We start from the raw sequence: 21,049 nt of genomic DNA, 5'->3' as shown, positions 1-21,049 counted from the left end.
GAGAGAGTTCTTCTCAGAAATTCAGAGACAAATTCCTTGCACTTTTTTCTCATTGTAGTAGCATGTATGTAGTGTATTAATTCTGAATACCAGGGTTGTCATTACTAGAAGAGTTTAGTGGTGTCTTTACCCCATATTACATTTCATTCTGGAGGAAGAAATAAAATTTTAATAATGTGCCCAGTGCTGCGGTTGTTACTGAGAAACTTCCTCCTGATCCCATGTGGCGAAACCAGTATGCTTTAATGGAGAACAGTAATAGCTTCTGACACTCTTATCCTAAATTCATATGTCTTAGGAAATTCAGATACAGTTTGTTTGCTTGGGTCTTCCCACAGGGAGTTAAATGCAAATGGAGGGCCTGGGTAGTTAATGGTGAGGTATCACTTGTCACCACTTGATTTTTGAGTTATTTGATGTCAGCCTCCCTTCCACTGAAGGTGGGCTTGGCTTTGAAAGGAAGGCAGCCAGGGTCCTGATATGGTATGTGAACCGCTGAGGTGGGACAGAATGCTGATAGTGGGAGACTGATGGGTTTTGCTTGTTTTAAGTAGTTCAGGGGAATATTCTTAATAAAGAAAGTAATGACAATACCTTAGGAGCAGATAATCCATGTTGTGTTTCCACTATAGAAAACAGAAGTCTCTTGAGATGGTTTTGAAGGATTGTTTATTTTGTCTTAGTCTACCTGTTCAACTACAAATTTAAAATGGATAATTAATGAAATGTGTTATTAGGAGGAATCTGTAAACAAAGTGAGTGAAAAATAGGTGGGATATAAAATATACTGTTAACTGTAGAAGTCTTAAATATCGTTATTTGGTTGCAGATAACAACAGGGAAAGCAGCTCTTTGGCTTTGGGTTGGTTTGTTGTTTGTTTTAGATATTTGTTTTATAAATTCAGGCTCAGGCCTGAAAAGTGAGGTGATGTGTCAGTGCTGCTTGTACCACCACAACAATTATTTTTATATTTTCTATATATCACTAGCTGAAACAGTTCTGTTTTGGAGTAACACCGTTTAAAAAAAAACAACAACAAACTCTTAGTAGAAGATATTTATGCATTGGTTATCTCCTTTTTAGTGACAAACCTTTATTCTGAGGAGGACTACAAAATCTTCCTTAAAACCAAAAGTAAAATTGAATGTGCGTTTGTCCAGCAATATGAAAATGCAAATGAGCAGTGAACGTGACTTGGAACATGCTGCAGAAAACAGAAACTTAAACTTCTCTGGATCACGTGGGCTTCCTTTTGGTGTTTGTTACCTTGTTTTAGGCAAGAGAATTGTAGTTCCGGTTGAGCGAGTCTGCCCCTTCACCCTTCAGGGAATAGCATGCTGTATTTCCTGGCTACTTTTGACAGTGTTCCTTCAAGATACTGCAAATGTGCACAACTGCTAATTGCTTTTGATGAGATTTATAGCTGTGTCATTGTGTTTCTGGCTAGGAGTTTTTTTCTTTGGAAAGGGCTGGGGGCAAACGCCATGTGACAACAGTCCTTTGAGATCTTAATGTTGGTTTAATTAAATACTGCTTCCTATTTTTCCCACCCCTGCTGATTTAGTATAATCCATTTGTTTTCCTGAAATGAGCATCTCCATGCAAAATGTAAGTTTAGTTTTCCAGACTAATTTCTGCTTTGGTGGCTAAGTGTCCCCAGAGGTCAATTAAGTGTCCATGAAAGCCTTCCTGGAATATTGAATTTAGTATTGAAATCTGTGTGGCTAAGCACTTTGCTTTGATACATATTCTTCTTTGATGTCCTGAACTTACTTAGGGTTGAGACATGCTTCTGATGAGCAGTATTGCACCAGATAAATGTGGTGGTGTTTAGGGATTGGCTGTGTTAGGGAAGGGTTTGGGGCTTTTTTGCAATTGCAAAATTCCCATTCAAAAACGTTTCAAGAGAAACACTAAATTAATAAAATACTGCAGGGTCTAGCTAGCATTTAAAAACAGTTTTCGAGTGCTTAGGCTTAGATTTGAATGCATGAAGTACCTTTTGGGTATCAAAAGTGTTATTTTCATACATCAAAAAGCACATTTTCTTTTTACTGACTTTTATTGATGGATATAATTTCCTGATAAGTAAAGGCCAGATATGTAGATTTTTTTTTTATTATTTCATCTGATTCTCAAAGATCATAATGGATTAGTTTCTGGTTGGAAGAAGGCTGGTTCCTTTTCCTCCATCAGCTCCGCAGTCTCGTCCTGTCACCCAATCTCACCCTGTGCTTCTTAAGTGGCTTCTGCCACCCTTCGTTGTACATTAAATTCTTCCTCTGTGAGTGTGCATCAGGTTCTAATGGACTGGCTTTGATAGTACCCTATTTAGGTTTCCTATCAGGCGAAATTACCTTCACGTATTATCACTGGCTTTCCTTTTGTATTCTGCTTCCTTGAGCCTGCCTTTTTCTTTCCCCCTCCCTGCCTCGCTTTCTCACGTAGGTGTTAGGCAGCTGGGCGGTTTCTGCCAGCTCCGAGGGCCCGTCAGTAAAGGGTGAGTCAGATGGCTCAGATGGCCGCTTCCCGTCCCTGCCAGGCTGAAGGCAAAGCCTCCCCGGCAGTCCCAGCTCTGGCGCTCACTCGGGAGCAGGGAATGGGCAAAGCAGTCCTTGGCTATTGACATGAGGAATGTGTCGTACTGACTTCTCACGTTTTGCTATGTCATGGGCTGTGAAGAAACAAAGTCTATAAAGAATTTAAGGGTGTCTAATCAGGGTTCAAGTCAGTGAGAAATGGAAATATTGGTGAGAAGTGGAAGTGCTGTTGCTTGGGATTATTGATGTTCTGACATAAGCACTGGGAAGGAAGTGGGTGCACGCAGCCCTCATCCTGAGGCTGTTCACCACTGCTGCTTCTCTTTCCCGAGGGTTAGTCAAATCACTGGCCTTGGGGCTGGAATTGCTCTGTTTTGTAGTTAAGCTAATTATTACTTGGGTACTAAGTAACTACCTACTTTACTAAGCTAGCATGTGAAACTACCTCAAAGACTCAAAGTGAATTTTTCTGTTCAGGAAAGCTTATGGGATGTTTTGAGTTTTTTTTGTCTTTCCTTGCAAGAGTCATTATGCAAGTTAGTGTCTCCATGATCTGCTTTTCCAGTAAGAGAAGGAGTTTTCCTTAGTATAAATAGGAACTTTCTTGCTTTAAAAGAATCTTGACACACACCTATGCAAATGTGTTTTGAGATGTGCCGATTTCATCTGTTTTTGAAGTTGGGAAGGATTCTGAGATCTGATGCTCTCCTTTCTCTCCCTCATTGAGAGAGAGGGAGTTGAAGAACTGCATTTTTCTAGTACAAAGTCCATTATTCTAGTATACAGTTTTGAAAAGGTTTGAAAGGTCTTATGGAATGAAAACAATTATTAAGATCTCCAAGATTGTAATGAAAGAGATTTTCTGTCTTCTGAGTGGCTTTGGTATTTATTTCATCCCTCTTTTCAAGGGCTCCTTGTTGATTTTGGTAAAAGGAAGAGCTGGACGAAGTAGGTTGATGTGGATGCAGCGCACAGAGAAACTTTTGGCAGAGTTGGAAGTGCAATAATGAAAGCCTTCCAGTTTATTGGCTGATATTACAAGTGCTACATAAAAATAGCTGTGGTTTAAGTTCTTCATGTTATCTGTTACTGAGTGTAGTTGGGGCAGGATGTGTTGGTGAGTGAGAGAGGAGCAGGCTGACAGTGGTGAGGAGGCAGGAGCTGCTGGGGTGCGCTGCCCCGCAAATCCTTCTGCCACTGTCCGAAAGGTTTGGTGGTTCCTTTTCTCACTGTCTTGTGCTGTCTAGAAAGTTATGGCACCTTAATCTTGGAGCACATGCAGTCCATATGCGTTAAAAGAGCCATTTTGATTGTAAATGCGATGTTTGTCACAAACCAAATGATAAACTGCGCTGTCTGTCGTTTCCCACTGAAGAAGGTCTCACTGCAGATGGCAAAAATGCCCGAACCGTGCTATTCCCATCGATCCCCCGGGACAATACAAGGATGTCCTCGTCCTTCCTCCCGGTGACGTCGCCTCAGCTCGGTGTGTCAGCTCTTGCCTCCAGGCAGAGGGCAGCTCAGCATGATGTAGGGGAGCCTGCAGTAAGCAAAGGAGCACATTAAAACCCTGCGTCCTTCAGCCTGCTTCCTCACCACCCTGTTGATGGGTACCAGGAACTCGGGTGCCACATGCCTTCTTGAATTAATCTCCGATGCTTTATCTTGTTCTTTCCTCTTCTATTCCACATTTGTTTTTTCCCTAATTTCAGCATTCTTTATATGTATTTCCTTTTTCTTAAGAAGGGGGAAGCTAACCTAATGTTGCATATTTGTCACCCAATGTTGGCCGATCTCCCCTGTCTCCAACTCGTGCGTTCTGTCTCTGGTTGCCAGCCATGGTCTGAAGTGCAGGTTAACAAAATGTAGCTCCAGAGAGTATCTCAGATGTATCAGGGAGTGAGTCAAATGTGACATAAGAATTGATGAAAGGCCCATTTATATGCTCAACAACAGCCTTTTCCTGTGGGTTATTTTCAGCATTGGCTCAGGAAATGTGCTTGTGAAGCTCTGTGGGACTCTGGTTTGTATGGTGATACTTTAACTGCAGCAAGATCTAATGTAATCATATATATAAAGCACTTAAGATGTTTTTGGGCATAAAATAAATGTGGGTAAAGAAAGCAATCAAAATAGTAACATCAGGTTTTATTTACATGCCAACAGTGATATTAATATCCCTCATTTACCCAACATTAATATTTGATCCAGTTAAAGATGTTGTAATGAACAGACTTGGAAAACTATGCAGCTATGTTGTTTCAATGCACTAGACAAAATTTAGGTTAATGAATGCCAGTTTTATTTTAGATGCTAGAGTCCAAGAAGCTTCTTTAAAAAATACTAAGTTTACACAGGTTTATTTTTTCCTTAAAATATCTTTGTGTTTATGAAAAACTGCTCCACTCAAGCAGAAATGGACTAAAAAAACCCTTTAAGTTGCATGTAAATAAATAAAAGGAGTTCTTATCAAAACTGCCATTTTGGTAGCTACAACTTGAGCCTTCTGGCTCAGTGATTTCAACTATGCAGAGTTCAGTTGATTTTTTCTGGGGTTTTTTATTTGGTTTGGTTGGTTTGGTTTTCCCCAGTGTTGTTTCTGGAGGTTGGATGTTCTGTATTGATTTTGAGATGAGCTGAGAAGTTTAGGAAAAGTGTCTAAAGCCCATTCTTCTTCTAATACGTGCAAAGGATGAGAGGGAGCACAAGTCCAGTCATGCAAACAGCTCAATTATTCTTTGCAGGTAGCGAGTGCTGGTCTCGACTAAACTATTTCAACCTCTGTTTTTCAGCAGAATACCCAGGAAGCTGTGTCAGCTCCTGTGCATGCAGACAGTTGTGTGTCTAAGAGTTAAGTCACTCCACGTTTATTTTAAATTAAGTGACTACCTTTTAAGTAGTCACTTTTCCTGCTACTTAGCTTTCTTTTGTCATCTTCTAGCTATCCGACATGCAAAACATGGAGTGCAGTAGGTTGTGTGTTATTTCTAGACTGAACAAACAGCTTTTGAAGAGAGATGTTACAGTCCTGAATTCAGGGATAAAGTCACCCCAAAAAAAGGCATAAAAATAATGATCAGTCAACACGTAAAGTATTTGGGGCCTTGCATTAACTTTGATTTTAGTGGAGTTGAAGTCATTGAACACTGGAATATTTGCCATGGTAGCTTTGGCAAGGTAAAGTCAATTTTGCTTGAAATAGGAATTAAAAAGAAATTTGGTTCTCACTTAGACTAAGTTTTTCCTTTCCAATTTGATGCATTTAGTTTAAGATATTTGTCCTATTTTTATTATAGTTTTGTATAGAAGTATAGTATAGTATACTATATAGTATAGTATATTTGTGTAATTTGTAGAAGTCTATTCAGCGTGTGCTGGTGACCGGAAAATCAAGTGGTTTGTTGTTTGGGGTTTTTTTCTGATCCTGCTTTCCTTTCCCAGTAAATGTTTTCCCACTAGGGTCAGTTTTGTGAATTGAGAGAAGTTAAAATAGCAGATACTGATTATAAATGAGCACCTTATTTTGGTAGCCCTGTTTCATATTGCTTATCACTTCCAGGATAAGGAGTTCACTTCCAGGAGTTTTTCCCAGAGGTCTTGGCCATAAGCATTGCAGCTCTCCCTGTGAAACAAGAATTAATGATAAGGGAAGGCAAAAATCTGTAACTTCTCCAAAGACTTCCCTCTTTGCCTGCCCTGGGAGGCAGGTTATCCCTCACAGCTTTGGGTGGTGAGGGGATGAACTTGATGCAGCAACTCCTTCCCTTGTACAGCTCTCCAGGCAAGGGTTTAAATCTCTCTGTTTTCCAGCAGTGTTTTGCTTTTTGGTGCCAATGCTCGAGCCTGTCTTCTTGTATCCTCTTGGATTATATTCTGCCACATTGGCATCATCTCCTTTTGGCACTTTTGCTGGGGCTGCCCCAGCGGAGACAAGGTGATATGGCCGTCTCTCCTGCTTGGGCACCAGTTTTCTTGAAGACCTGTTTTTTGGTGGCTTTTCTATGGTGAGTGTGGAAGCATCTGAAGCATGCGTGTGTGTTTATGTTGAACTTTCCAAGGAATTGAGGAATTGTCAACAAACGCTCTCAGTGAAGATTGCTCCTGCAAGCATGGGAGGCTGCCTGCGGTGCGAGCGGTCCTTGGGCGCCTCTGGCCATGGGAGCTCGTGTTTTCAAATCGCGGCTAAATATGGAGATAATCTGAGAGCTGTTTGCACCCTTTTCTTAAACTGTGCTTTTTAAAATTCAGCAACATAGTATGCGTATGACTCTATTGATCGTAGTGTGCCTGAAGTAGGGTGAATGACGTAATAGATTGCTTAAAAAAAAAGGTACAAAATTTACGAAGTGTGAAACACATATGACAAATGCCTTGTTTGGTTTTTTTTTGCTTAAAACGTGAGTCAGATTTATTTTTTTTTCTTGTCGAGGAAAGAACTAACTGCTGTCTTGGCCCGAGGATGACAAATGCTAAACTAAATGCTGCTGGCTGCAAGCGCTAGGATAACGCAGTTCCAGCAAGTCAGGTGCTGCAGTTTTCAACATGCTGAGCCAAGTATAGAGGGAGCTGCCAGTGGCGTGATCTAACAGGCTAAATGTGGTGGCAGCTCTCGGTGGTGTTTGTGATATTCCCCTTGCCCAGGAAACCCAGGTGTGAGCAGGGAGCACCAGAGGTAAAGACTGGGACAAAGAGGGTGTTTCTTGGCGTTTCTCTTGGCAGGAGCAAACTCCCGGTGTTCCCACCTGGCCCCTCTCTGCTGGGAGACAGCAGGCAGCTTTCGAAGTACGAGTGGCTCTGAACCAAAATCCATCTCACAGAGGTTGTCTTGAGCTTCTCTTGACAATGTGTCACTGTCATCGACGGTCCTGCCTTTCTATAGCAAAAGTAGACAGACATGCACACAGTGCATATGAGATTGTTTAAAATAATTCTCTTTCAATTCTTGAAGTCTTTAAATTGCAATGTGAAAAAGTAACCTGATGTGCACAAAGTATTTTCAATTCCAATTGCTTAGCTGGATGCAGGTTGCTTCTGTTTCCTAGCTGTGATTCTTGAGTGTTTACATTTCTGATTGTATCCTTAAAGTTCCCTAACCAGCACAGAGAGTTATAAACACAACAGTTTATAAATGATGCAAATAATTGCAGATTTATTGGTCTAGTTTGTTTGCCTCTTGTTTTGTGGTGCTCTTTTATTTTAAAAGACTGTTGTAGAGGTTTGTTTTATTCCTCAGCCATGTCACCTATGGACGGAGAGCTTGCAATACTAATGAATCTCCCAGGCACGATCTGTTCAGGTGGTCTTAAAAAATATGTATAAAAGATTGATCAAGATTAACTGCCTGTCATATTCCTTAGCATCAGGTCAATAAAAACTTCTGGTCTGTTGCCTTTTTTATTGTTATTAGTCCTAATGATATGAAGACCTTAATAAAATAATTGAGTTGTCACTGGAGAAGAACGAATGGCAAAACTTAAATTCTGTAGAATCCTATTTGAGAGGACACCTTGCTCTCTCGCTGTGAAAAAGCACCGTTTTTGGCAGAGAAGTTGAAGCCCAAGCAGCTTGGCTGCAATAAGGCAAGCAGTCCCCAGTGCTGGCAGCCGAGCCAGCCCTGCAAGAGCCGCAGTGGTGCCCACCAGCCTTTCTCACCCCGTCCACCACACCTAGAGAGGAGAGAGGTGATCTCGGCTTCAGCTCGTCCCATCTGTCACTAAACCAGGGAGGTGACTGATGCTGTAAGATAAGTGAACCACTTGGTCCGGGCTGCACTTCATCATTTGCTGCTTAATGGTCCAGTATGCCTGAAGGAGAAATGAAAAGCAGAGGGACTTGAAGAGGACAATGAGGGAGGGAATTTTTTCAACTATAATGGTAGGCACTCGCTGTTGTTCGGAGAATGTGAAATTTAAATGATGAAGTGAATCTGATGGGTTAGGGTCCAGGTGCATCTGGAACGATACAAAGTTTGTCTTTATGCTTTCCGGATGGGTTTGCGGAAGGAAACGTGCTGATGTTGGCTTCTTCAGGATGGTTGTGGAGCTGAGGTATTGCAGCGAACTGTAACTCATCCAAAAAGTGCATTAATTTATGCCTTTATTAATCTTGCTGATCACTAATTCCATCCTATCTGTTCTCGAAACTTCCATAGGAGCTCGCTAGTGATCTTAGTATTCGTCATTTTCTTTGCGCTTTGCCAAGCGCGCTTGGTTTTTATAACCAATTTCCTTTTTTTCCAAAAACCTGCTGTAAGTAAATATTAGATAAAGACATTGAACTGTCTTAAATAAAAAGTATTAAATTAAAGCAAAAGGAAGTTCACTAAACAAAATTAAGCAATTATTAACCAAGCGACGATTTCACTTTTGCTTTGGCTTGCCAAGAGCATCTTCTGCTGTCTCAAGCACCCAAATCAGATAATTACTTCCTAAATTGTTTTGGGATCTTAAATTGATTTTTATATTTACGGGTCTTCTTTATGCCTCAAAAGAAAGATTCAGAATTTAGATAGGACTTAACAGAAAAGATACCATAGAACATTATTTAAGTCTTTTATCCTTGAGGTTTCCCAGAAGCATACAACTGGGATCCATTGAGGGAATTGGTCAGTGAGGCATGCTGCCTTGCCTACAGCTATTACCAGTATGGGGTGCTATGAAAGTATAGAAGAACTTAGCAGCTATTGCCTCCACAGAGAGCCAGTGTGCTTTTAGTTTTGTTTGTTTGTTTTTTTAAAGCATCTGAACATGCCTTAATTATTGAAATTTATTGCGGAGACTTGAGATATTAAAAACTGAAAATGGATGAACAGCAATAGTAATTGTTGCCTCTCTGGAGGAAAGTGAGATGCAAGCAGCTGTGAAAGGATTGTGAAACGCTGTAACAATATAAAAAGGATTTGAAATGAAATATTATAGTAGGATGTGCTTATGGGCTCTCTGATGTTTTGGTGTGTGCTTTTTTGGTTGAGCAGAAACTTCAGTTTGTGTAATTTTGCCTCTATGTTCAAGGCTTTCTTTAAAAACAAACAAACAAACACACCCACAAAAAACCGCATTGAAATACTGGAGGAAGAGAAAGAAGAAAGATTCAGATGCCGGGACACTCCTACAAACAGCAGAGTAGAATGGGCACTCCTTTTAAAACAACGAAAGGATGAGAAAAGAAGAATTTAGCAGTGTGTTGTGTGCAAAGTTCTGTTTATTCAGCATTCCCACATATTTCTGATTACTTACTGGAAGCAGAAAAAACATCTAAAATAATGAAGATCACAAGGAAGTGTGTGTAAAGCAGCAGCGTGGTTGAATCTATTTTAACAAAAGCTTTGGAGCTGTGTAAATTTGCTTTTTAGTAGTTACGGTGATGCTAACACTTGAAGTAATTCCAGTACTCTCTAAAATACTTAATGGTGGGGCATTGCATGGCAGGGAATCTCTCTGAATCATCTCAGTCAAGCTTAAAATAATAACTGCCTTCTAAATGAATTGGGAACTGAGACTGAAATGTTAATTGTGACTTCAGGCTATGGTGTCCTTTCCAGTGTCTAAATCACCAGTGCCTGAAAGTGAAGCCTCAGGTGTATTTGAAGCTTCTATAATAATACAAATAAGCTCATCTGAACTGGTCTTGGTCATCTTTTGCAGACAATTAAAGGGTTTTATGCTGATTAAGATTTATTTTTCTTGATTTAAAAAAAAACCCAACAAACTACTTGATGGCAGTTAAGTTTTTACAGTTTATCTTGCTGTAAGCCTGACTAGGATTGGCATGTATTTTTTCATTAATATTTTACTATCACATTAGGAAAATATAGCACAACGTATATGCTTCATCCCATAAAGTGCTCATTCCGAGGCAAACTAACGATCCCTTCATTTTATGTGTCAAATAAAAAAGCCCCACATCTATATTTAGGTAACTTGCTCACAAGATAAGGCAAGATATTCTTACTCAGTGGGCAGCGCACTGAGTTGGCAGTGATGGTGTTTCACATGACTGATAATGCAGAAGTTTCTCTTGGTAGCACTGTGGGTAGGACAAATCATGATGAAGAGGGAACAAGATATGGATAGTTTGCAGTATCCCCGAAATACCTGTCAGAAGGGCTGCTTAAAAATAACCACTACTGCATGCTTGTGGTACTTTGCAAAAGAGGAATTGATATGTGGTAGAAAAGATTCTGTTTCGTTAAACATGTACTACTTTCCAAACTCATTTAAAAGCTACAAGGGATTTCACTTCATCCAGAGAGAACTTGAGGAGAACTATATGTACACTTATGTTATAGATGACTTCAGAAGTAAAAATACAGAAAGAGTAATTGGTAAATTACCACCTGCTTTCTCTTTCAGCAGAAAAGCCATGGTATTTATGAAGAAAGGTTAAGATGTAAGGTACAAGGTAGAGTCATGTGTTCTCCAGTACATGGCTGATAAAGGCAGATTAACGTTGTGACTTTGTCACCATCTTCTCTGGAGAAGAGGACACAGCTGCAGATACCACCAGGAGTGCATCTACCCATGGCTACACTGTTGCATCCTATCCTTGAACTGTTTGATTCTGAAAAATGGCTGGGTGTGAACTGACTCTTGATCATTAATCATCCACTGTGGTTTTTCTTTAAAAACAAACAAACAAAAAACCCAAACCAAACAAACAAAACCCACAAAGAAGAAAAGTCATTTTAAAACCACAAAAAAAATCCCAACCTCAAAATGTATCAGGTAGAAGAACCCGAGGGCTGAGCTAGGCTGTGAGCTGAGCAAATACAGCATAAATAAAGGATTACTCTGAGGTGCTTTAGTGGGACAGATACTGTAGGCAAGATTTGGTTGATGGTTCTGTCAGTTCTCATAGTTTCCTTTACATGAATAGTAGGTGCATATGCACCACAAAGGCACGAAAAGGAGCTTACTGCTTAAATGCTGTTGTGATTCACAGGAAGAAAAAATGTATACAGTGAGTGGCTGTCATTTGTGGACACTTACTAAACATCCTCAATCATCAGTAGTAGTTAATTCTTAAAAAATTTAGCAGTTATTTTACTGAAGCTTTCTATTAGATAAGCTGATTAATCCTTCACTTAGGAAATTCTTCACCTAACACAGGCCAGCTAGTTTGATCTTCATCCTTCAGTGGTCATGGGGTTATGTTTGCACAAGCAGAATACAGAAGTATGCTTGTTTCTGACTTCCAAAAGGGCAAGTTTTCTAAAACTTTAAGTGTTGGCACAGTTGCCCTGAAAAGTTTAAATGGAAAATGATAGCAAAATCTGAGCGTGAGCATACTGTCGAATATGCTTAGGCAAAAGTACTGTGATTTCACAACTGTGAAAATAATGCTTTCTTGATAAGAAGGAACCTTAAAGAAAATCAAAGCAGCAATTAAAGCAAATATTAGGGATATGAAAAGGGACAATAAAATGTCCATTAGCCAAAGTAAAATTTAATGAATAAGGGACTAAATAGTGAATTCCAGTGTGGTTAGAGATAACACATTTGCCGATATCCCAGAGCAAATGTTAATTCGGTGACAGATGTGAATGGTAAAATTGTGAGTAATATAGTAAATGAAGGAATAGTAGTAGTTATTTCTATGGCAGGTTTTCACTAAAGCAGGGAGATACATCTTCCTCATATAATGCTGCAGATGTAATAAAGATGTTTGCCATCTCTAAGATAAAAGGCTATGAGATGGCATCTGCTAAAATAAACATTCTCAGGCCAACAGGTCATTTGACTGTGAATTAGGTAGACAGACAAGGAGTTTTCTGAGTTGCTGGAGTTAACAAGTAACTGCAGAAGTCTTGGTGTCCTGCTAGTGCGGTTCCAGGGAAAGCTCCAGTGAAAAGTTGTTTTTTTGCCTTCCTGAAGCTCTGTGGGAGCTGCCCTGATGTACTCCATGCACTGTTGCCATCAGTGCTCATCTCTGGTGGCTGCTCTTTTTCTGTGTGAAGTTGATAATTTCCAAAGTGAAATAAATGGATGTCTCTGCACCCTGGGTGCTGCAGTCTTGGCTCGGGATCTCGTTTGAACTCGGTGATGAGCTTGCAATCTCCTTCCTCTCCCCACCCCATTCAGTTCTGGGAGACAGCAACTGCTTGGGTGTTTCCTGAGTCCTTCCTGTGTTGTCTTAATAGAACCAGGCTATTTTAATCTTTTCTATGTCTTCATGGCTGACCAAAGTTTGTCTGCAGGCCAACTTAGCTTGTCTTCTCTAAATAGATTTCTGTTTGTGAGCAGCATTTGTGTGTTGTTTTGTTGTGGTTGAGGGGTTTGTTTTGTTTTTAACTCTGCCTGGAGCACTGAATAATTAAATCAACACCTTGCTGTGGCTACCAGAGCATCCTCACACAGCTGTTATTGGGGACAAGGGTTTCTGGATTTGCTTTTTGTTTTGTAGAGTAGCTCATCACTTTTAGCTTATATCACAGTAAGCCTGTGGCATCCCAGCATCTTTTTGCAGGCCTTGAACACAGATTATGTGAATTTTATCACAGTTTTAGTGTAATTGGCAATTATCAGATATTTTTAAGGATTAAAAGCAGGAGCCCAGGGATTTGCTGTGTTTCTATGTAGCTCTACCAAAACTTCAGGCTCTATTTCCTCTAGTGTCTGTTTTCTTCTTTATCTTTCCCTACCTTTTAAAAAAAAAAATTCTTCTAGAATAGCATTTCTTAAATCTCTACTGAAGTTGTCAAGTCTAGTTAGAGGAGGCTAGTTGTGTTGCCTGTCTCATGCAATTTCTGTGTTGCAAATAAGGCTGAAGCTGATGAAAAGAGGCCTCTATAATCATTGTACAGCAGCAGAGCAAGGTTACATTTTATAGCTTTGACAGCTACCTGGAAGGTGTCTGTCTCTGGGGGATGGGAGTTTTTAATCACGAAAGATCCTGCTTGCTTGTTTTTAAGAAGAATTATTGGACAGAAAGGTTGTAATATTGCCATTCCTGATGCAGTTGTTTAGCATATACATTGAGAAACAACCCTGTATATAGACATGCATCTAAAATTTCAAACACAAAGCCCCAGTCTGAGTACTGTATCTGGAACAAGTCCTGTCTTTCTCCTTCTGGCACACCATACAAATGTTGCACTATAGCTGCATATAGCAATAAGGAAGTGGACTTATCAAAGTTTGCTGACAGGCAAACTCTGATGGACAATAACGTAAATGCTCCAAAGGTACTGTGGCTTTTGCTCGCTGTCAGCAAGCGTTGTATCAATACCAGCATAGATCAAACATTGCAGAGTTATGAGTCCACTGTGGAAAAGCCTACTACTGCCATCATCTTCAGATGAGCCGCTACTGCTTTCAGTGTTTCTGATACCAAGTAGACCATTTATTGGGTAGAACAGAAAGCTCTTTACATAAATAAGGTATAGTATGTTTATTGACTATACGTATTTTAATTTAGGTCTTTAGAAGAACACCATGATCATTCTAATGCGGTAATCGGAGATCTTCAATCAGATGAAGAAGATATCATGAACAGTTCTGATGAAGATGATGACACAAATTCTGATTCCAGCAAAGGGGAGCCTGATCCTCACGAAGATAAACAGGTTTCTTTTTATCTTTATCTTTATTCCTCACTCTTGCACTATTTTTTAAGTTGTATCCTGTCAGGATATTTTCAAATAAAAATAATTGAGTCAACATAACTTTATATACTTCTTTTTTGTCATTCTTATTATGTAGGTTTTTTCCTAAAATTTTAATTTAATATGTGTTTGTTAGCCTGATTTTTAGAGGTCAAGTGTAGAAATAACCTGTTAGAAAGTGTGTGTTACCTCGTGCATTTGTTCTTAATCTTTCACTGAGTTGTAGAGCTGTAGACCTGCCTACCATGCCCCTCTGTTAGAGCTGCATCCACAGATACATGTTTAGAGATCTTCAGTTTTGAGACTGGTAGATACCTTTTAATTAGGCTCTCTATGCCTCACAGATCCTATAGTGCACAATGATCTTGTGCACTTGAACATGTAAAATCAACCTTTAATTTGTCAGCCTTGTGAAGTCCAAGGAGAGGAGCCAGGGGAAGGTTGCAAGGTCTGAGAAGGTCCTTCTGAAAAATACCTTGGAAGCTGTAGTTTTGCCTGAATGGTCCTATTTTGAGGGTCTTTGCCATGCAGCAAAGGCTGTATCCCAGTAACCATTTCAGAGCAGGCAGCTTTCTTGTGTTTGCAGGTTCTGTTTACTGGCCTGCCAAATCACTGCTTGGAGCACAGGGGACAGATATCTGAACCAGGTTTTAATTATTCCTTTTCAATGGCATGAAACACAAAGGCCTCAACCTCCGTTTCAGCATTTAAGTTCCTTAATTCACTCTTTTCGTGCTGAGGAGAGTCTGTTGGTGTGTGTGAGAGCTGTCACAGGGTTGCAGAGCTACCCCTATGTCTCTTGGAGGAGTTTAATCCAAATGTGACTGTTGTGGTTGAGGACTGACCTTCTGCTAGCTTCTGCAAGTGCCAGCTTGGAATAATTTCCCCTGTTTTAATCTTCTTTCTTCTTCAGATGAAGAGTAGGAAGACAGCACTAACTGCTTAACATGAAATGAAGTGCTGGGGTCTTATCCCTTTCCTTGGGGCTGCCCTTTTTCTTACTTCCCATTCCTGGATGCCCTGACACCAGCCTGCGCACAGACAAGTGCTTCTCCTCAGCACCAGTCCTGGCAGCTCTGTTTGCTTTGATAGTACTTGTATTTGCTTCCTTTCCTTAAAAATGAATAATAATTTAAAATAAAAAAAAGAAGATGGATGATGTGTCCAACTTGAATGTTATTTAACCAAATCTTCTGAGAGGAACAAACTGGGGGAGGCACAGGGAGTTAAGAGAAAAGCCTGTTCCTATGACAAGACTGTACCCGTACAGAAGCTAACTTACCTTGAGTGCCTCTAGGAATGCCCTGAGCCTTTCACAACAGAGTTTTACAGGGAAGTGTCCCTGTTAGGAGACTTCTTGGGCAGGTTACACGGTGCCATTCAGCGCTTGCTGTGAAGCATCTGCTCATCGGCCTGCTTGGGCTGCCTGCGGCACGTGCGGCCGGCAGCTGGGGATTAACAACCAACTTCCTAAAAGGGAGAGCAGCTGCAAGGGAGAATGAAGCAGTCTCTGCATCAGTCATCGGCTGGGCTTGTTTTTATTTGTCCTTACCACAAGCATCTGGCTGTTTTGATGCTTTTAATCTGTTGGAGGAGTTACAGGGTTCCTTCTCAATGCCGATTTGTATCCCTTTGGCTCTCCCATTAGGACTCTCTTTGGCTCCGCAAATGCAAAGTGGCCATTTCAGTGCCAGCTGGTATGTGAAAAGTCTTTCAAATGGGCTTGAAAACAGACTGTGATATTTCGTTTTGTAGTTGTTTAGCGGTAGCATCTTGTTCTCAAAATACTAATTTTCATCTCATTTGCAACTGTCACATCTACAGTGATGGCAGATACCTTGCTCCACATAATTGAGTTACTTGTGAATTCAGTCTTGTGGGGAGTGTGTCAGCTGTGCTTTCTGAAAAGCCACGGAGGCCTGAGGATGGGTGTTACACTCTCGTCTGAATCTGATTGACCCTTATTGCATAGATCTAAGTGGTTTTTGGAAATAAGTTTAATTTTAGAAGTCAAATCCCAGCTCTGTGTGAAGATGTCTATGTAGTATACAAAATAACTAATGTATTTTGCATATATGTGAGGCAACACCAAATTATTAAATTATAAAATATTTTTAATTTAATAATTTGGCAATGTGTCAATTAAATTCAAATTTTGAAAATAATTTGGATTTCTTTATTTTTAATATAACAATATAATTAAACCAACCACTGAACATCATTGGTTCCATGATTTGATTTCCAGCACTTGAGATCTGTTTATAGGTTCAGAGAAGAACTAAAACTCCAGACAAATCTTTGCAACATTAGTGCTTATGAACCAAAGGTTCATATCTCCAATGCCTCCGGTGTCTGCTTTTCTAGATAAACTGTTCAATGCCTGTGTTATACAACCATACTCAGTACAGCCTCCCCAGGACTTCAGTCGTGCTTGTGTTGTATATTCTATGATGTTGCAGTGCTCCTCATGCAGGATTTTCTTTGCAGCCCATTGACATGAAAGCCTGAATATCAAATAGATATGGTGACAGCTGGCAGCAGAGCATTTGGCAAACCATGAGAGCTTTTATGAGAAAGGTGTTAGTTATCTGAGGGAAATTGTACATGGGAGTTACACTGTGTAGAAAACACATTTGCATTCGGACGCTGACCCCCTTTTGCTTTGTTATACCTGTTCCTGCTATCTGATGTTGAAGAGTAGCATTGATTTTTTTTTGGAAGCCAAACGGGTGTGGATAAAAACCAATATAATCTCCAGAGTGCCTCAGGTAGATGATGAGGCTCACACTTCTACATCTTTGCAGAATGGTTGCTATGTATCCCACCAGCTCCTTTAGTAGATTGTCAGAAGCTGACTTTTCTCTTCAGTGTGATTTTTTTTTTCTTCTTTCATCTTTTTTCAGTTAAGAAAATGTGTATTTCCTTTAAGATGTTCCTGAAACCCATTTGAGTTTACTGCAAATATTACTGTTGCTATATTAATCAGGAAAAAAAAAATCAAATAATATAGAAATATTAGCTATACTGCTTTTACTAAACAATAATTGTCACTTGCTAGGGCTTCATTCATTATGGGCTTCAGTGCTTCCTGTAATAATTAAATAGGCTGATAGTGTTATAAAAGCTACTCTTAGTTAATATTGTTGTTTCCAGCTACAAGCTAAATTGATTTTCTCACAGATCCTGAAAAGTCAGAAGATTTCAAAGCCAAGAGATTTTAAAGCAGTATAAAACATCTTTATTAGAAATAGCTATTGAATAATTACATCAGCTTTGACAAACTAGTAGCCAAAAATGTCCTTTACCACAGTTTTAGTAGGTGCATAGTATAACATATAATTTTATTTGCAGAGTAAGGCAGCTGGAAAGAAAACAAAGGTTTACCATATTGCCAAGGAGATCATGAGCTCAGAGAAAGTGTAAGTGTCAATGCTAAACTTAACAGCTACTCAGTTTATTTTAGTCGAGCAATTAAAATATAACTATTTGCTTTTTCTTGCTTTTCTGATAGGTTTGTGGATGTGCTAAAGCTCCTACACATTGTAAGTACCCTTCAAAAAAAGAAGTTTCCTCTTCCATTTGTTTAATCTGTTGAAGTTTTATGTTTACACTTTATTGTAGTGAATGTGACTTTTTTTTCTGCTGTATCTACATATTCAAAATATAAAAATTAATCTAATTAAACAAGCTTTGAAGTTTCAGGTTTTATATAATGGATTAAAATTTTGGTGGCTTCTTCTGGAGCTCCATAATTAATGTATGAAGTCTTCCAGCTGAGTGGGGGTATTGCTTGAATATTAAAAATGGAATATATATCCATTTATGTTAATCAGCATCGTATTTATAAGGCAGCTTGTACCATAGCAACCCAAATAAAATCTTTGGTTAGAATAACTTTTAAAGTAGTGGGGCAGGCAGGAACAATTTGCCTTTAGAAATGGTACATAAGAATACACATTCTTTAGGTAATCTAACTAATTAGCTCTAATGGTACATCCATCACCATGGTAGCATATTTTGTTAGACTGCAATTCATTGACAGATGCTTGCTTTCTGATAACACCTGTGATTGTAGTAAGTGCAATGTGTTGTCCACAGGAAGGGTTAAGTATTTAATCCTTGCTTATGCAGACCAGTCATCTGTTAAACATGCTGTGTTGAAGGTGATAATAGTAAATTAATGAAGAATTTAGCTTTTTTTAGCTCCATTTTATGTGTTTTATGTCGACTTCTAAGTGATATGTATTTGTACCATTTTGTCACTCGATTTAGTGCAAGCGCTGTGATTTTTTTTTTTCTTGGGCAATAGAAGTGGTTATATTGCAAACAGATGCGTTGGTCTATCTCGGTCTCTTGAGAAGCATTTCTGTGAAGCTGGGAACAAAGGCTCTTATAGATGGATGTATACAGTCCTGTAATACGGAGCTCTTTCAGGAAACAAAAAACTTACCACACCACTTGCTGATTCCCCTTTTGCCTTCCATTTTAGTAATTGATTTTCTTGTTCTCTTCAAGCTTGGTTTTTAAAAGCTGTGTCAGGCAGTTGCAGCCGATGTATGATTTATTTTCAATGTGGTTTCTAGTACAGAACTCAAGCTTCAATAATGGTTAAAGGAAGAGAATTGTCCTAATGAGCATAGACAAGTTTTAAGCTATTTGATTTTTAATCATAATATTTTTCAGGCATATAACTTGTCTTAAAGGTGGTTTTGCTTTTCAGTGTACCAGTTCTTCAGGTAACATAGGCAGTACAGCAGGAAAAGGCCATTGGTGGGGAGGATGCAGGCAAGTGGAGGAAGAATGTGGGAAAGGGAAAATGGTAGGGAGTTTAAGAAGTTTCTGGGATAAACTTAAGGTTGTCCGCACAATGTAAATGTGCAATGCTGTAGTATGCATTTTGCTTTGGTTTAATGGATAACTCGCAGCTTTATTTACGACAGTATGGCTAGCAATATCAATCAACATGTATTCAGCCTGATCTAACAGAGAGGATGCTAGGCTCGGAGTCGAGGAAATACTTTGTCCTTAACTTGAGGCTCTGGTGTGTGTGCATTCTTCATTAAATAAAAATTGCCATAACTGATAAAGGTTGCAGAAACACGTTTTTTTAATTTCCACAGAGTGGCATGCCTGAGGATTTGCATATGTTCATCACAGAGATAATTAAATCTGTTTATTTAGTTATATATTTATTACAGGTAATATTTAAACGTTGATAAAATGATCCTTTTGATTTCACATGCACTGAACCACTTTGCCCTGCTAGCTTCAGTGCCAGGATTGCCAACTGCCAGTCAAGGAACTTCTGACTGATTCCAGGAATTAAAACTTAAGTTCTCCCCAGGCTGTGCTGTTTCACCCATAGTAAAGTTTTGGCTGATGAGGCTCTATTACACCTTCTGAACCCTCTATTAGTGGTTTTCCAAAGAAACTTAGTGACTAATTCCATTAGTGATGATCTGAAATTAATAGTACTCTTCTCAGTCTGTCTTACCAATGCTGATTAATGCAGCTCATGGCTTTTACTGCAGCCAGGGAACTGGCCTCTTGATGTCAGAAAAAGGTTTTTAAGTTGCTACGGCTTAAAGCATTTGAAGTGGAGTCTAAAGCAGCTGAGGAGGTGGGAACATGGTTGCAAATAAGTAGCGCTGAATATTTTTTTAGCATTTTTTCCTTTCATATTGACAAAGTCAAGTTAGGTGGAGCAACTCTTCCAAGATATCAGGGTGCTTGCCTATTTGGACACTTGCACTTTTTAAGTATGCATGGCTGCTTCTGTTGAAGACAGGCTACAAAAATTCTCTAGAAAATAATAAGCACTTGGGGATACTTCTATAATATGAAATAAGCTGGTTATAACAGAGATAAGGCTCTTAACTCCTGTGTGCACTGGTGCGTTCTCAAACATACTCAGTGAACTTGCTTGAGGGAGGAATCAAACATTAGATGTAATCTTGAATTCTCTGTATTTCTGTTAACTGTTGTAATGCTCTTTTAGAGGTCAAGATTCCAGCAAAATGCTTATAGAAACTCCTGAAAACAAAAAGGCTTAATTCAAACCAGCTCATCTGTATATATCTTTTTGAGATGGTTCGTGTATGGCTTCCAGAGGGTAAACAAGGGTTGAGAAGATGCAAGAAGTGTTCTTTCCTTTCCTAAGGGCACTTGCCAGAAAACAAGGAAGCACAAACTGAATATAAAACATAAGTGGTGTAAGAGAAATGAGTAGGCTTGTCACTGCTGTCTGAGATGCTCTGTGCCCAAAAAACACCTGGTGTTCCTGGAAGAGGAGGAAGGCAGGATTGTGGCATTTGTACTGCTACACTGTGGCATTCTTTGGACATTATTTGCTTTGGCCTAGTGAGAGTACCTCCTCAGCAGCACCCTGTTGCTGTAAGGGCAAGATGCCTGGTTTATTTGCTGTCATTTCTTTTGTCCTTTTTTTGTTCCTAATTTTGGTCTTTTGCCAAAACTCACCACTTTCTGTTCTCCCATCCTTTTTGATTTTGTTTTCCTCCCCCTGCCTCTATGGGCAGTGCGGCTTCTGGTCCAACAGAGGAACGTGCTCTTTGGGGTGGCTCCTTCCACTGCAGGGCTTAGTGAGTGACTTTGTGCTGTGCAAGCAAAGAAAACCTTAGGCCTGCAGGCTTTTGCCCAAGCCTTTAGATCTGTGCTTCTGACTTACATCCCAGTTCTGTCCTTATTAGGACTCTGAGAGCAAGTAGGAGGTTGTCAGGAGGCACCTGTAACTTTTCGGCAGCCATGAGATTAGTCTCTTATTGGAGAAGGCAGATAAGAAGTCAAACATCTATTTTTTTTTCCTATTGGATACTTCCAGAGGCACTGACAAGATTGGGAAATTCTGTTTTAATAGGTTTCCGTTTTCAGAAGACATTTGTAAAATTT

At 39.6% G+C, this 21,049-nt stretch overlaps 1 protein-coding gene across 1 annotated transcript in view; it reads left to right on the top strand.

Moving 5' to 3' along the window:
• LOC104535170 (FYVE, RhoGEF and PH domain-containing protein 6-like) overlaps window positions 1-17,685 on the top strand; it is a gene marked incomplete at its 3' end in the record, with an annotated part of 31,004 nt that extends 13,319 nt beyond the window's left edge. The window contains exons 4-6 of the mRNA XM_010183489.1: window positions 13,957-14,104; window positions 17,501-17,562; window positions 17,655-17,685. Of these exons, the coding sequence (XP_010181791.1) occupies window positions 13,957-14,104; window positions 17,501-17,562; window positions 17,655-17,685 (241 nt within the window). The remainder of the gene's footprint in view (window positions 1-13,956; window positions 14,105-17,500; window positions 17,563-17,654) is intronic.
• Window positions 17,686-21,049: the final 3,364 nt, after the last annotated feature.

The sequence above is a fragment of the Mesitornis unicolor genome, unplaced genomic scaffold, assembly GCF_000695765.1.
Source record: "Mesitornis unicolor isolate BGI_N332 unplaced genomic scaffold, ASM69576v1 scaffold50304, whole genome shotgun sequence".
Classification (NCBI taxonomy): domain Eukaryota; kingdom Metazoa; phylum Chordata; class Aves; order Mesitornithiformes; family Mesitornithidae; genus Mesitornis; species Mesitornis unicolor.
This window is presented reverse-complemented; position numbering and strand designations above follow the sequence as displayed.